The sequence below is a fragment of the Festucalex cinctus genome, chromosome 1, assembly GCF_051991245.1.
Source record: "Festucalex cinctus isolate MCC-2025b chromosome 1, RoL_Fcin_1.0, whole genome shotgun sequence".
NCBI classification, from domain to species: Eukaryota; Metazoa; Chordata; class Actinopteri; order Syngnathiformes; family Syngnathidae; genus Festucalex; species Festucalex cinctus.
This window is the reverse complement of record NC_135411.1, coordinates 31,948,670-31,963,991: the sequence shown is the minus strand read 5'-3', so window position 1 is coordinate 31,963,991 and position 15,322 is coordinate 31,948,670. Positions and strand designations below refer to the sequence as shown.

General features: G+C 43.3%; 4 protein-coding genes across 9 annotated transcripts in view; 3 read left to right on the top strand and 1 right to left on the bottom strand.

Annotated features, from left to right (window-relative positions):
• Positions 1 to 8: 8 nt before the first annotated feature.
• On the top strand, positions 9 to 3,370 carry dnaaf19 (dynein axonemal assembly factor 19). Its single transcript, XM_077530367.1, has 4 exons — positions 9 to 1,000; positions 1,317 to 1,419; positions 2,785 to 2,947; positions 3,055 to 3,370. The coding sequence occupies exons 3-4, from the start codon at positions 2,799 to 2,801 to the stop codon at positions 3,245 to 3,247; spliced, it is 342 nt and encodes a 113-aa protein (XP_077386493.1). The 5' UTR covers positions 9 to 1,000; positions 1,317 to 1,419; positions 2,785 to 2,798; the 3' UTR covers positions 3,248 to 3,370.
• A 124-nt stretch (positions 3,371 to 3,494) lies between these two features.
• On the top strand, positions 3,495 to 10,419 carry abi3a (ABI family, member 3a). Of its 4 annotated transcripts, XM_077529907.1 has the most exons (11): positions 3,495 to 3,860; positions 5,422 to 5,592; positions 5,708 to 5,887; positions 6,280 to 6,338; positions 6,418 to 6,474; positions 6,788 to 7,248; positions 8,215 to 8,340; positions 8,583 to 8,699; positions 8,774 to 8,887; positions 9,666 to 9,767; positions 10,021 to 10,419. In XM_077529907.1, exons 1-11 carry the CDS (start codon positions 3,729 to 3,731, stop codon positions 10,203 to 10,205), a joined length of 1,704 nt encoding a protein of 567 aa, XP_077386033.1. In that variant the 5' UTR covers positions 3,495 to 3,728; the 3' UTR covers positions 10,206 to 10,419. The 4 variants fall into 4 exon arrangements, with proteins under 4 accessions (XP_077386033.1, XP_077386042.1, XP_077386059.1 ...); XM_077529927.1 differs by lacking the exon at positions 3,495 to 3,860 and having other exon boundaries at positions 5,445 to 5,592; positions 5,667 to 5,887; XM_077529916.1 differs by lacking the exons at positions 8,583 to 8,699; positions 8,774 to 8,887.
• Positions 10,420 to 11,214: 795 nt separating this feature from the next.
• On the bottom strand, positions 11,215 to 13,885 carry ifnphi1 (interferon phi 1). Its single transcript, XM_077530343.1, has 5 exons — positions 13,503 to 13,885; positions 13,317 to 13,391; positions 13,072 to 13,224; positions 11,497 to 11,583; positions 11,215 to 11,419 (listed from the first exon to the last, which is right to left on the bottom strand). The coding sequence occupies exons 1-5, from the start codon at positions 13,629 to 13,631 to the stop codon at positions 11,333 to 11,335; spliced, it is 531 nt and encodes a 176-aa protein (XP_077386469.1). The 5' UTR covers positions 13,632 to 13,885; the 3' UTR covers positions 11,215 to 11,332.
• Positions 13,886 to 14,244: 359 nt separating this feature from the next.
• rdm1 (RAD52 motif containing 1) overlaps positions 14,245 to 15,322 on the top strand; it is a 24,938-nt gene continuing 23,860 nt past the window's right edge. For 2 of the 3 annotated variants that reach the window (XM_077530196.1, XM_077530212.1), the window contains exons 1-3: positions 14,395 to 14,612; positions 14,913 to 15,092; positions 15,173 to 15,298. In XM_077530196.1, the coding sequence (XP_077386322.1) occupies positions 14,514 to 14,612; positions 14,913 to 15,092; positions 15,173 to 15,298 (405 nt within the window). In that variant the 5' untranslated portion in view covers positions 14,395 to 14,513. The other variant, XM_077530204.1, reaches the window with a different exon arrangement.

Here is a 15,322-nt window from a genome sequence, read left to right as displayed (position 1 = left end):
TTGCTTTGTACACAAGCGTATTGCTGCTACACCAGGAAAAAAAAAAAAAAAAAAGAGTTGAGGATCACTTTATAACATAATAAACGTTATACTAGCATGATAAATTCCATTTTATCATGATAAAGTTCTGATAAAGTTTTTTATAAGACACAAAACAGACTCCGCCAGTGTCCTGAGCCAGGAATTCCTTCATGTTTGTGATCTTGAAATTGTATTTCTTTTTTTTTCTTTTTTTTATTATTATTATTATTATTTTTTTTTTTAAGAGCTCAGAATTTGAAATTGTATTTCTAATGTGGCAGTAATACGCTTCAACCAGAAGAACACCTTGGATGAGTCGCCACTTCCTTCCACATGTTCCACTGACATTTCCAGAAAGAAAAGCCACAAGAGGAAATGGAAGGAAGACTTCTGCTGAGTTATGATAGACAAATGATGACGTCATTATTGACATGAGCTTCCCAGATGATGTCAGATAATAAGATCAAGACCAAGAATTTGCTGAACAGATATTGTGAAATCTTCAGATGACTTTCTGTGTTAAACTGTGGATTTACAGTTTAAAAGTTAACACTTAAAGTCTTCACATGCCCGAAAAGAAAAATCTCAAAAGTCATCAACATTCAAACATTTCTACTTAGACACATGGACAAACTGTAAAGCGGAGATTATCATGTTTTGAAATTATTTCACTGTCAAAGGAGCTACATTAACTTTCTTTTGGTGTTGTAAGTTGTAACATTAGAAAAAATATTTTGTGTACGTTCAGAATATGGATGGATGGCTGGATGGATGGATGTTTTAGACATGCACACAATTGTATGATCGTAAATTAAATGACTCAAGGCACTCTTTAAAAATATCATTTGACGTCCCTGGTGACGTGTCTTTTTTTTATTTTTAAAAATAAACGGGACACTTTTGGGCTCTTTGATTTTCCGTCCGTCGTCATGGCAACCAAACTTTGTTTAACCACCTAGCCTGAAGTCAGAGCGACCAGGTAAATATATATGTATATGTATCACCAACTAACTTATTTAACTGCTTTAGTTGATCGTGTGAAAGTTAACGTTGAACAGCAACATCGGTTTGATCATGATGCCACAAGCGCGGCGAGAAGCTAACAGGTTGCTTTACCTAAAAGCTAACGCTAAACACCGTTACATGCCTTTCGTGTACGTACTCGTGTTTTTTGGTCCCTTTTTAATCTAAACATGTACCTAATGACGACGGTGTGTGGTTTGTATTGTAAGTCGAAGGTTCGAGCACACAAAAGTGAATCTCACACTCCAGATTGATAATTGTGATTCACTCAGGGAGTTTTGTGAACAAATACTGCGAGAATTCAGCTTGCTGGCAAGGCTACACAAAAGCGCCTGGGAAGAAGTTGCCGTAGAACTTGGATCAAACGTCTGGCAGGTAAAGACGTTTTATGTATTTTGTATATTATTTATTTTGACATTTCAATGATGAAGCGTGACACACCGAATCGCGTTGAACAGGCAACAGTGCGCATGCGTGCACTGCCGCCAGCTTGGAAAGATATCCAGCTAGGGCAGATCTCGTTTTTGGGTCATCAGCAGGGGCGTTGCTAGACCCTCTACAGCCCCTTGATGAAAAAAAAGCCCCCCTCAGCTCTGGAGTTTCATGGCTGAGATCGGCCCACTTAGGTACACATCATTTTAATGAAGATAGTAACTTAGCCTTATTAGATCAATCTAAACTATCTTACCATACACTCCAGTGTTATATCTTAATTATTTAATTGATAATAGATTTAAACATCAGGGCCCCCAATGAGAAACCCCAGCCAGAAATATGTGGGGCGTCAAAGATGATGAGATGCAGCTAGGCCATTTTGTGGTCATTGACGTAAGACAACAGCTGTCGCATCTGAGTCCCCCCTTGAGTTGGTGGCTAGGTCCTGTAAGTTGTGGTGTTGCTGAGCATGTTACATAGTTTGTCAAGTGCCTGAGATTTGTTTAACTTGTGGCGTTATATCAAGTTCCATATGTTACGTACGGGGTATGGGTGGACCCAAAAGCGGAGGAAACAGGCAGGAAGACAGACTGGAAAGATGATGTAAGGAACTTTATTAACTATGAAGGGGAAGGACTGGATGAGACGGAAAGGGAGTAGACTGGGCTTGGCGTGGCGTGATGCAGAGACTCGGCGTGGAAGACTCGGCGTGGAAGACTCGGTAGACTTTGGCGATAACAGACTTGGTAGACTTTGGCGTGGAAGACTTGGTAGATTTGGCAATAACAGACTTGGTAGACTTTGGCGATAACAGACTTGGTAGACTTTGGCGATAACAGACTTGGTAGACTTGGCAATAACAGACTTGGTAGACTTGGCAATAGTAGACTTGGCAATAACAGACTTGGTAGACTTGGCAATAACAGACTTGGTAGACTTGGCAATAACAGACTTGGTAGACTTGGCAATAAAGACACCACTGTGACTAAACATGCAGACCTTCAAACATCAAACATCAAACAATGCTCCCACACCCGCGTGAGACAAACACCACTCCCTTATACAAACACTAATGACCATAACAGGACACACCTGGGAGACACAGCAGGGAGGGGGAACCAATCAGCAATACACACCAGGAAGGGAAGACACAAGCAGGTGGACAAGGTTAACCATAACGAGACTGGGGAAGAAGACAGGAACACCAGACAACCAACACTCACCAAAATAAAACAAAAACCCAAACAAACTGAAACGTGACACCATATGCATTATCTGTAAATACACACTACGTATTGCACACAGGACACCTTCAGGCGATGGCGTCTTCTCAGCGTGATGTCATCGACTTCTCAGCGTTAGAGAAAGATTTACGCGCCAGTGTGGAAGCGGAGCGCAAATACCAAAGAGAGAACAACGCCAAACTGAGGGCCGTCCAGCAAGGCGTCGCCTCGTACCAGCAGTTCAGGTCGGATACGGTGGATGGGGAGTGGGGGAGGCGCCTTTCCATCAGTGAAGGCCTTCGTCAGATTTATTTATTTATGTATGTATTTATTTATTTATTTATTCATTTAGGGATCTGGTCCTGACCAGTCACCTGACGCCGCTCCACAAAAAGGAAAAGAATGCACGCAAGCAGGCCCCCTGGAACCCACTGGTTGCTCCCGACAAAAATACACCTGTCCCTCAAGAACAACACATACCTGACCAACACCAACAAAACATACACCAAACCGGTAATAACAACAGCACAACTGATCCTCAATAACACATTTGAGCCTTAGTAGCAACAAAAACACACACCGGAGACCCTCAATAACGTGTAGAAATTTGAATGTGAATTCTGAATTCATAAACGTGTCAAGTTGTGAATAAAAAATATTTTTTTGTTTAAAAAGTGAATGAGGGTTTTATTTCTTAAGTGCGCGCGTGTGTGGCTATGACCACCAGGTGGCGCCGCTGAGTTATTTTCATGTTGATTGCTCACGCGCGTGGTTTGGCATTTGCACGTGCACGCAAAGGGGAAGTGGCGAGCGTGCGTGTGTGCTAGTTAGACACACGCGCAAGTGCCGCTGCTGTCAGTAAGAGCGGCAAGAGCGAGCTGTCACATTAGAAGAGAGGAGACGGTCTTTGAGACGGACCGGTGCTTCAAATCCCACCGGATTTCTTCTTCATCTCTGTCCCTCCAATTGTTGCTTTTTGTGCGTGTGCGCTGTACACGGAGGAAAAGCGCAGAAGAATTTGACAAAATGAAGGCGGACGAGTTGAAAGAAGAAGTGGTGAAGATCCTCAACGAGGCTCCCAAGTCCAGGCAACTTCTTTTGGAGAACTACAACAACTTCATGAAGGTGGCAGACTACTGCTGCGAAAACTACGTCCAGGCCAGTCACAACAATACTACTAACATCACAACTTGATAGTAGTCTAGTACTACCAGTACCTCTTTCTATAAGTCCAAACGAGTTGTACGAATAGTTGGTCAGTATTAATTTGGTACTGCCGCAAGAACAGGGTGGTACAAATACTACATGTGAGTCTGACAAATTGGCTTCAAGTAACATTCAAGTGTGTAAAATGATTGCCAAGTGGAGGGAAAGAAGTGACAGCTATTGGCTGTCCTAAAAGTCGCTAGAAAGTTGTTAAATGACGTCATTGCCTAATTTGCATAATTGGCAGTTTGCATGTAATTGTAATGGAATAACGTGGGTGAGGCAAAAAAAAAAAAAAAAGTAAAAGAAAAACACCCTAAATATGTTTAGAACTACAGTCTTCCCTCGCTATAACGCGGTTCACTTTTCGCGGTCTCGCTGTATCGCGGATTTTTTTTTAAGTGCAATTTTGCATATTTTTTTACAGTAATATACCCATTTTATAAAATTTATGAAGGTTTGAACATTGTCAATGTTTGAACAAGAGAGAAATGTGAGAACATGTAAATCCCTCAATGAGAAAAGTGTATAAATTGTGCGGCCGGGGATTTTAGAGCCTTAAACATTTATAAGAGTTGTAAAACATAAAGCTAACTACTTTGCGGATTTCATTTATTGCGGGTATTTTTTGGAACCTAACCCCAGCGGAAAACGAGGGAACACTGTACAAATGAACTTTCTTCTGTTGTTGTTTGTTTGTTTTTTTTGTTTTGTCTTTTGCCGTTGAAACAGGCCAAACTTCTAAAAATACATTTGTGACTTATGAAATGCTTTGTCTACCAGAAAAAGTGAGCTAGATTTGTCGCTAGTCGATTTGAAATAAACAGTCGCCGCCAAGAGACTTTGGAAAATCGCCAAGTTGTCGAGATAAATATCCATTAACATGAATGAAAAATGATTTCATCAGACCGACTTTTGGTCTGCCCTGCGCTTGGCTGGCAACCAGTTCAGGTTGTCCCCCGCCTACTGCCCAAAGCCAGCTGAGATAGGCTCCAGCACCCCTCGCGACCCTTGTGTGGAATACCCGGTCAAGGAAATGGATGGATGGATGGATACCGACTTTTGACATATTTACGATACAGTCAGTATATTGCTCATCTCTAGTACACATACAAGTATTTGTACTCCAACAACAGTGTTGCCTTGTGATACAAGAGTGATTTACACATTTGTCCAGACGAGCTGTCGCTTTTATTTCATGTTATTTTTTTTGTCGAGAGCTATGAACGCGCTTCAGACTAGTGGCGGCGCACGTCACTACATCCGGCCTCCATCAGTTCACATTGGTTTCCTTGCAGTGGAAGGACAATACAATTTGTTGCCACCATGAATTCAGCTGCTTATTGGGCCTTTTTTTTTTACACTACAAGACTGCTGAATGTATTTTTTCTCGTGAAAAATACTTTAGAAGAAAAGTGTGATGAGTTACATTTGCACCATTACGTATACAAGCTAGTGCTAGCGGCTAAGCTCAGCTAACGGTTTGCGCTCGTGTGACGTGTCCACCCTGCAGTCGGGGGACGACGCGTCCAAAGCGTTGGAGGAGACCAAGACGCTGACTGCCCAATCGCTGGCCAGCATCGCCTACCAAATTAACACGTTAGCCACCAGCGTGCTGAGTCTGCTGGACGCGCAGACTCAGCAGCTTCGCCACATGGAGTCGGCCATCAACCTCATCGGGCAGGTGGGTCTCCTTTGTTTGACTTTCCCATCATGCACTGCAGCAAATGACAACACGTTGAAACGTTTTATTTGAAGGAGTCTTATTGTATAGTAAGAGTCCTCTAACTGTATGCAAGACGGTGGAGATGCACCGTGAGAAAGTTTCCCGCAGAGAAATTGGCCTCTTCACGGCGGTGCGACGCGTCCCCCGCGGGCCCAAGATTTCCACCCCCGCCGTAGTGCCTCAGCCGCGCCCCCCTTACGGCCGCAAACCAATCAGCTACCAGCAGCTGGACGACGTGGGTCACGGCGTCAAGGTATGGCTGTCGATCATTTTTTGCTTCACGCGACAAACACGAGTCAGCGTCTGTGTTAACGGGAAGTGGCCACTGCCACAGGAAGCTACTTCCTCTTCTCTGTCGCACACGAATTCATGCGTGCGTGCACACTTTGATTAAGCATCCTCAAAGTTGCACACATACAAACACACACATACACGTGCACACATTCTCATGCATACGTGCAAACACACAAACAGAGTTTGTTGAGCGTGGGAAGACTTTTTTTTTTTCTCCCTTTTTAATTAGTTGTGGTAGATTGTTGTCTGAGACTGAGCCTCCATTGATGCTGCAAGGCCCTTCCCCCCTCTGCCCCCCTCTGTCCCGCCTTTGTGTCCCCCATACCCCCTCATGCCCCCCCCCTCCAACAGCTGACTGGGAAAGCGGGCGAGAGAGCCGGCAGCATCCGGAAGCCGGGCTCATCCATCAGGTTTTTGTTTTGTCGTTTTCTCACTGTTGCCAACTGGAGCATCAAGTTTGTGATGTTCTTGTGTTTGTTTGATTTTCAGGTCCAGCAAAACTGGAGCAGAAGGCCTCAAGTGTGCAGTGGCGCCATCTGGTGGCAGGTACTGCACATTTCCTCTATTTTGTGCCGGGCAGAGTGGCCAATCCAGCCCACCTTGTGGTGAAATTATCAAGACGCTACCAATATTTCATGGGTTAATTTGTTTTGTTTCCTTTCCAAATTGGTAGATTTAATTTTTTTTTATTCATTTATCTAATTTGAGTAATTGTAACCATCAGTTGTGAATTAAATCAAATAAATACTTTAGGTTTAACGTAGGCCCGAAATATAATTTGATTGTATATTTAGAACCGATGGAAAATGTGCGTTTGATTATCGATTAATCGCAATGTAACTGGTGTTCAATTTGGAAGCTCTACGTTTGGGAAACCTGTGGCTCCACCCACCGTGCCTCCCCTCTGGCAAGCTCCGCCTGAGAGTGATGTCCTCACTACACTACTTGATGATGCCCCACCCCTTCCGCCTGATTTCTCGGAGATGCCCGTGGCTCCGCCCGCTCCGTTGGACTCTGCCATGCCAATGGCGCCACCCCCTCCACCTGATTCCTCGGAGGTGCCCATGGCTCCGCCCCCTCCACCCCCACCCCCTCTCCCTGATTCCCCAGAGATTCCAATGGCTCTGCCCCCTCTGCTGGATTCTGCAATACCGTTGGCTCCTCCCTCTCCGCCTGATTCCTCAGAGATGCTTGTAGCTCCGCCCCCTCTGCCAGACTCTGCAATGCCTGTGGCTCCGCCCCCTCCACCTCTTCCCCCTTCAGAGACTCTGCCCACTACCATTGTTCTGCCTCTGACTCCGCCCCCATGTCTCGAGACAGGTGAGGCGAACACCTGATCAGTACATGATTGGTCCATTGATGATGATGATGATGATGATGACAATGACATTTATGCTAATGATGATATTAATGACCGGAACAATCACAATGACATGATAATAATGACGATGATGATGATGACAATGACGACAATGACAATCAATGTTTTTTCTTACATTTATTGAACAAAAGAAGAATACAAATACTAGTCAATCAAATTTACATAAATCACGTAATAAAATAAAATAAAAGAAATTATAAACAGGGAGGGAAAAAACAATAACATTAAGCTAGCTTTTTTTTTTTTTTTTTTTATAATTCTGTGTGGATATTACTTACCAAATGACATTTCTTGTTTGGTATAAATTTATTTAAGAGACTTAAAATAACTGTCAACTTGAATCAAAAATAATTTCAATTAAGGTTTCAAATTTGTTTTTTCCCAATGAAACATACAAATTAACCAAAGTTGACATTTTTTTATTCTTCGATTCAAAAAGGGCAATAATGTTTTTTACCATTAAATATAATCATGTTTTCATTCTCAAAATTTTTATATTTTCATAATTTTCAATATCCTTCCAAAAAAAGAGCACTAATGGGGCAATGAATAAATAATACTTTCCAAATATACTTATATACAATAATACTTTACAAAAAGAACATATGTCATCAATATTTACAAAACGTGAAACATACATGTTTGTTGGGTAAATATTGAGCAGTATATTTAAATGTAGTTTTCTAACTTTATTTGCAATGAAAACCTTAAAAGGAACAAGCCATGTTTTACTCCAACTAATATTTCTAAATTGAGCATTCCAAAAAAATTCCATGCAGCGTAATCTTTCTAATTTTGTACAGAGATTATTTGATGTGTTTATTTATTGCTTAAGTCCATACCATTTATATAATGATGATTAGGTTGCTGATCAATATGCTGATGACATCATCCCCTTTCTGCAGTGCTGGAGGAGAGCAGTCTCCCCCCGCCATCTCCACCACCCCCAGACCACGACCACGCCTTTCCTCTGCCGTCCAATGATGAGCCAGCGCTTCCGGCCCCTCCTCCAACGACCCAGGAAGTAGACGGTATCACACGCACATACACTTGACTCAATCCCGACAGCCTGATACTACCAAGAGATTGTTCCCTGGGTCATTTTCATATAATTCCATGAATAACTGTAACAACACTTGAAAATGCATTTTTTTGTAACGTAGAATTTTTTTTTTTTTTAATGTTGCTTTGGATTTCCACATCTGACACATCCAGCCTGTCTCCCATAATGCCTTCCTGTCGCTCTGTGCATATCTTGCTTTTCTTGCCGCAGCCGGCGGGGGGGCCGCGCGGCCGTCCCCCGCCCGCTCTGCGTCGCTCAGGGTCCGCTCGGGCCCCGCCTCCCGCCGCCGCCAAAGCCGCTCCCTCTTCCTGCCGGCCGTCCAATCACGTAAGCTGTCGGCCGGCGAGCGAGCTTCCTCGCGCCGGCGCGTCTGCCCAACCGCCTTTCTGTCCGTTCGCCAGTGCTCATCCCGCCGCCCCCTTCTTATCCTCCCCCGCGGGCCCCGCCTGAGCTTTCTTCCTCGTCCTCCTCTTCCTCGCACGGGCTCAGCCTGCCTGCTCGTCTGGAGCATCTGGGTAAGGAGCACTCAAGTTTCACACTGCACTCTTCTTCTCTCCTAACTGCTTTTTGCGTGGAGCCAAGATTTGAATTACTAGCGAGCTTCCGATGCAAAGTGAAAAAAGAACAAAGTTGTGCGATGTCCCGGCATGATGTCCACAACTCGTGGCCAAATGCTCACATGCGGACCAACTCCGACTCCTCGTTACTTACGAGGCCACGCCCCTTAAAGTGATACTTGACTCATTTAGCCATTTTCAACAATAGAATGTTAGTTTGTTGACTAGAATTAATTTGATAACTTCATTATTTTTCGTTTACAGTTAATACCTTTAAAAACACATTTTGCCGCTAGGATGTCAGTGCACACTGAAGCCCCGCCCATTTTTCTTTTCACCAATTCATGTTTTTTTTTTTCCTGGAGAACAAACCATCAACGAGCAACGTTTTGGTTTCTAGGAAGTAGTATGTTGAAGTGAGTCAAGTGGAACGCCAGACTAGCATCTTTGTGTGTTGGGATGGAACAAAGTTTAGTCCGGTTGTTAGTGAGAGTCTTGGCCAAATTAAAAAGCGAACAAACAATTGTCACTTTTAGTTTGGCAGGTTGCCAAGGCGACCGCTGAATTCATATGTCAAACTTGCCTCAAGCCTTTTGGGATATGAGTTTAGGGTTTCAAACCCGAATATCGAAAACTGGGGTAGATTTCGACTGAGCTTTGAACTGAAGCCCCGCCCCCTCAATCCCGATTGGCCGCTACCAGATGTCACTCACGTGCCCCTTGGCTGTGTTGTCAGATCTGGAGCTGCCGGCCCTCCCACCGCCACCGCCACCCCCGTCGGATGATTTCACAGCAGCCGAAGAGCTCAGTGGCGCCCCCTCACATTATCTGGAGAAAGGTACTGCAGCACATGTGGGGCTCCCCACGACATAGTATAATAGGGACAGAGCTAAAGTAGTTGCCTCTAAATGCCACAAGATGGCAGAAAAGCACTTTTTGTATATTAGAAAAAGCTATGCCCTTAATAAATGAAGCTCCTCCCCTCTGGCCCCCCCAAATGCAAATAGGCAAACGTGTAAATGCTCCTAAATCGTCATTATTTCAGTAAACTGTTTTGTTTTGAGATCATTATATTGTTTTGTGGTGTCCAGTGGTGGTGCTGTACCGCTACGAGGCGGCCAAGCCAGGCGACCTGTCCATGGCGGAGGGCGACGTCGTCTACGTGACTCATCGCCATGACAACGGCTGGTACGAGGGCGTCCTGCGCGGCCAGCGGGGCTTCTTCCCCAACAATTATGTCCAATCCTGTGGCGAGGCTCAAGCTCCGCCTCCGTGACCTCATTGACCCGCAATGGACATCATAGACTCTGCCTTGAACCGTTGCCAGATACGGTGGCGCCTCCGGATATGAATTCTTCACACGCCTGTTCAAATGTCAGCTTTTGTGATAGTTTTAAAAAGTTACTTCAAGCTAAATAATTACTACATGTTTTTTATGTGCCCAATAATCTGTAGAGTTTAATTGGGGGGGGGGGGGGGGGATACAAATTTAAGAGCAGAAGTAAAAATAAAAGGAATGTTTGAGAAAAAAAATGATTTTGAGCAAAACTCCATCTCTGTCATCATCATGCTTTTTTTTTTTTTTTATCTTAGAAGACAAATATTGCCACAGAAATTTTTAACCCGAAGCTGTGGAGTGTTGCCCAGAGCTCCCGTCGCTACATGACACGAAGCCTCGACGAAATACCCGCGCTGAACAAAGACTGAAACAGTTTTACGCCCGTCGATCGTGGTGCATACAGACTCTCATTGCGTGTATTTTTGCAAGGCTTGGTGTCATAAAGCATTCGCCGTACATGAGCGCTTGGCGAAAGGTGGGCATCCTCGATGACGGGAGACTGAATTAGATAACCTTTATTGTCATTGCGCCAAGAAGTAAATTAATGTTGGCTGTCTCGCCATCAGTGTAAAAATAAAAGGTTAAAGTGCAAACACATATTCATTATAAAAAGCATTAAAATAGTAGTAGCCATCTGCACTCAAGTAAAAATATAATTATGCATTTAGGAGGTATTCTTTAGTCAATTTGTCTGGCTCCTGATGGACCTTAATCTTCTGTCTGAGGCCAGGAGGAAACAAATCTGCAAATAGGTGAGTGCGTGTAGCCAATCTACAGGGGAACACTGGCCATCATTTTGGCAAGACAAATGGGAAAGAGTTGTTTGGAGACCGCGTCACCATTAAGTCACAGTATTATGCACATACATGGCAAGTTCAGAGGCTTAACCACAAAAATCACCAAGGTAACTGATGCTACTGTAGACAAAGGACGCAACAACTGTTGTAGAAAAACATTTATTGTGTCAAAAGAAATAAATATTAAATAGCTCATAAATAAAAATAAATAGAGCAATAGAAAAGTAGGCCACCAGATGGCGCCCCCTGCTGGTGGAAGGCAATCGGTCATATGGCGGCCACGAACAGATGTAACTTTGCTAGATGCATTTTGGTTTCACTGCGGATCAACTCCCACGATGTGCTGCCACCCTTCTGGAAACACAAACGCATGTTATTCACCCGCTGCAATACTTGCAGTACTTGTGAGTACTTGTACTCAGAGTACTCACGTTGACATTGAGAGCAGCCTTGGTCAATCTGCAGTAGTAGCGGCGCAGCGCTTTGGAAAAGCAACCGGCACTCTTTGCTGGTGAAATCTAGAGAAAAAGAAAAAACATTAGACGCAAGATCACAACTAATACATCAGAAAATCGTCAAGAATGATCATTATTGTGAAATTGCAAGGATTTGGACAAAGTCTCGAAACAATTTGTCAATGTTGAAAATAGTAGATTAATTCGATCAGTAATTACTTGTTGACCAACTTGAATGCTGTTGAACGAGCGGTGCAGTGTATTTTGTGTCTTTTCACTGTTCCAGGAGGACATTTAGCAAATTTGATAACGGCTGGTGTGATGAATTAAGGCTGCTTGTCAGCTAGTGCTAGCAGATTCCTTTCCACACAGTCTATGTAGCACTTTTACTTTGCTTCTACTTGAGGATAAACTTGTATATTTTGCACATGAACATGTTAATGCTCTCATTTTTAGAAAAAAAAAATTCAGCAAGGTTTGCTGTCCATGTTGCCTCAAAATGCGTGATTGCCAATTAATCAAGCTCGAAATGTCATTGCAGAGTGGTAAAGTCGATGTGTTGACTAGTCAACTCGTCGGCTTAACCACTCTACACATAAGGGAGCAGAGTGATTTTGTTGGTACAATTGATTCATCAGCTGATTGCTTTGTCGATCAATTGGTTGGTTGTTCAGTTGATAAGTTATATGGTTAGTTGCTTGATAATTCATGAGGTTAGTTAAATCTGTCTGTCAGTGGGTTAGTCGACTAGTCAACTGATGATTAATAATTTGTTTGCCTGGATTATACAACTGATTGATTGGTAAATTTGACTAGTTGGTTCAAACCCGAAAGAGTCTACAGAACATAACTGGGCGACTGGTATCAGGTGGAATCCCCGCACCATCTCCAAAATCCTCAAAAATCATTTGCTGAGCCATTTTCAGCACTTTCAATTCCATAATCATTTGGTGTCAAAGTGACATACATGACAAGTGAGGCCTGACCAATAGAATGGATTTGTTAAGAAATATAAAATTCAAACAAATTTTGACATAGGATATTATAGCAATGAAAGGTGTGAATTGCCTATTATTTGGCGATTTGATCCGCATCACCATTCATAGGTCACGAGTCGATTTGATAAGTGATACAGATTAATCCCGGTACAAATCTGTAAATTGATTATTATTGTTGATTTTTGTTTTGTTTTTTTACTCAAATTTAGAAAATACTAATCAGTAAACTTGTACGTGTACACTGTAAGATTTAACAAACACGTTTTCATGTTTGAGCAGCATTAAAATAAAATATTAAGGCTTAATGTTCCATTAATATAACATTTTCCCATGCTTAAAGTTTGAACCCTAACCCTAAGTAAGACTTTTTGTTGAATATTTCCATGAAAAAAATGAAGCTTAAATATCGATTCGTTATTGTATCGATACAAGAATTGTGCGCTGTAATATCGCGATAGATTGCTGAATCGATTTTTCTTAACACACCTAATAGCAATATATATTTCAAAAAGGGTTTACATGAGACATAAGCACGAAAAGAGGGAGTACATACACATGTGCTGAGCTCTTCCTTCTGTCTATGCAGGATGATGAGCAGCTCTTCCAAGACGTTGGCATCCCAGCCCACTTTGGTGGCGTTGACTTGCTGGTAAAGATCCAAAATTTGTCTCAAGTTGTTCCGCACAAACGCCACTTTGCACACCGTCTGAAAGGACCGACACGCTGGTCAACGTCTGTGTTCTGATAGGCTGTCACAAGCAAGAAGCCTGTGATGTGAATAAAAAAAATGTCCCTTACCTGAGACTTCTCTGCCTGCGTGTAAAGTTTTATCGGGAACGGAAGTGGAAATTCCTCCTCCGTGATGGGACCACCCTGGAAGGGCATTTCACGAGTTATTTCATTTGGTACACAGACAACATGCGGACCCCTCACACCCCCATCCCCAACATCCCCCCTCCAAGACCATGAGGATGCCATGCTTACCAGTTTCTGTAGCAGAGAATAACACTTGTCACTCAAGTCTGTGTAGCGTGTTAGCCAATCGCAACAGAGTGTGGGTGCAAGCACCCCAAAAAGGACAAGGACCACTTGTGCACGTCTGATCCCCAACATGATGTAGCTGATGTCTCCCACATGGCACACAACTCTTTGCACTTATACCATTCCAGACAGGAAAAAGAAAACAGGAGCATGAAAGACAATCCACTTTCTTCTCTCACTTTCCAAACAGACACGCGCACACACGCGCGCGCACAAACACTTGACTCGAATTGGATACATAGCCCTGTATGACTGATTAGCAATAATAATGTGATGAGAAGCACAAAACCTTTCCTATACAGACAACAGATACATTAGTAAAGTTAAATGCCTTTGTGCTCATGTGGTATAAAGGTTTTACGGAGTTAAAAACAAAGTACACGTGTGAATGCAAATGACGTCATGAAAAGGAAAAACAAATGTTGCCTCCTGTGAGGTTCCGTCATGTCTTCTGATTGGTCTCTCAGAGGGAAGTCCCTTCACTTTCATTTTTCGCCCATTCACAATCACTGCTAGTGACGTCACATTCACTACTGCTTTGCCGAGTCGTAGAACCACTTCGATCACTTTATTGTCATTCACTGGCCTTTCCACTGAATAAAAATGTGTTATTTTACTGTCGACGACAAAATAATCAACTTCAACAAATGACTAGAAGATAATGGCAGTTCGACGTCATTTAGTTTAACAAATTTTGGTTTAGGAGCTGAAACTGTGTCACGTGATCGGAACAAGATGACTGACTAGCTGAGCTAATGTCGTCACCCGCTATTCCATTGGCTACCATAGATCATAGCTCCGCCTTTTCCCGGAAGCGCGCCAAACGTGAGTTGAATTTGTGCTGAAGGAAGACGAGAAAAGATGAAGTTGAACGGTTTAACGTGGCTTTGTTCACTTGTGGTTTTCTTTACAACATTTAAGTGACGGCGTAGAGGAAAGTTTGGGGTGTTTGCGATGGAGGTGGACCTGCTGGACTTTTTGGTTCCTGTGGAGAACAACAAGACTTTGTTTGTGTGGAACATAACATCGGACCTCACTGAGGCACATATACACGTCAGTACACGCTTCAACTTGAGTGTATGCGTGCGAAGTATTGTGTGTAGCTTTATATACGTGTATGCATGACACAATGTAATTTGGAATGGTTGCGTTAACCAGAACAAAAAATAATTTATTGAAATCAGTCGTCTTTGTTGTATACATTTGCCTCAAACGCTTTGACGGAGGACCTGTGAAACTCTGAGGGGGATAAAACCCTCCCTGAATGCAGCATAAGACTGCCATTTTGACTTGTGACATTTCGGAATTGTCAATACATGTACATGTATGTGAATTAATTGTTGTGTGTTGTAGGAGCGCTTGCACACGATCTTCTCGTCATTCGGTCCCCTCTACCTGGTGAAGGTGCGTCCTAACGACCCGCTGAGCACGCCCGGTTTCAACGGGATGATCAAGTTCTACTCGGCGGCTCAGGCTTGCAAAGCCCAGCAGAGCACAGACGGACATATGCTCTTCCAGAACACGCCGCTCAAGGTGCACATGTGCACCTGCTCTTATACTCCTGTTTTGTTACAGAATGCTAAAGGAGCGTGTGCTTGTGCATGTGTGGTCAGGTGAAGCTCAGCTCCAAACAGACGCCTCACTTCCTGTCCCGCAGCAGACCACTCAGCCACGCCCGCTGCGTGGAGTTGGCCAATCATTGCCTGGGATTCAATGGGTGGACTTGTGACATCATCGCAGTAATTGCATTGATTATTTTGCCA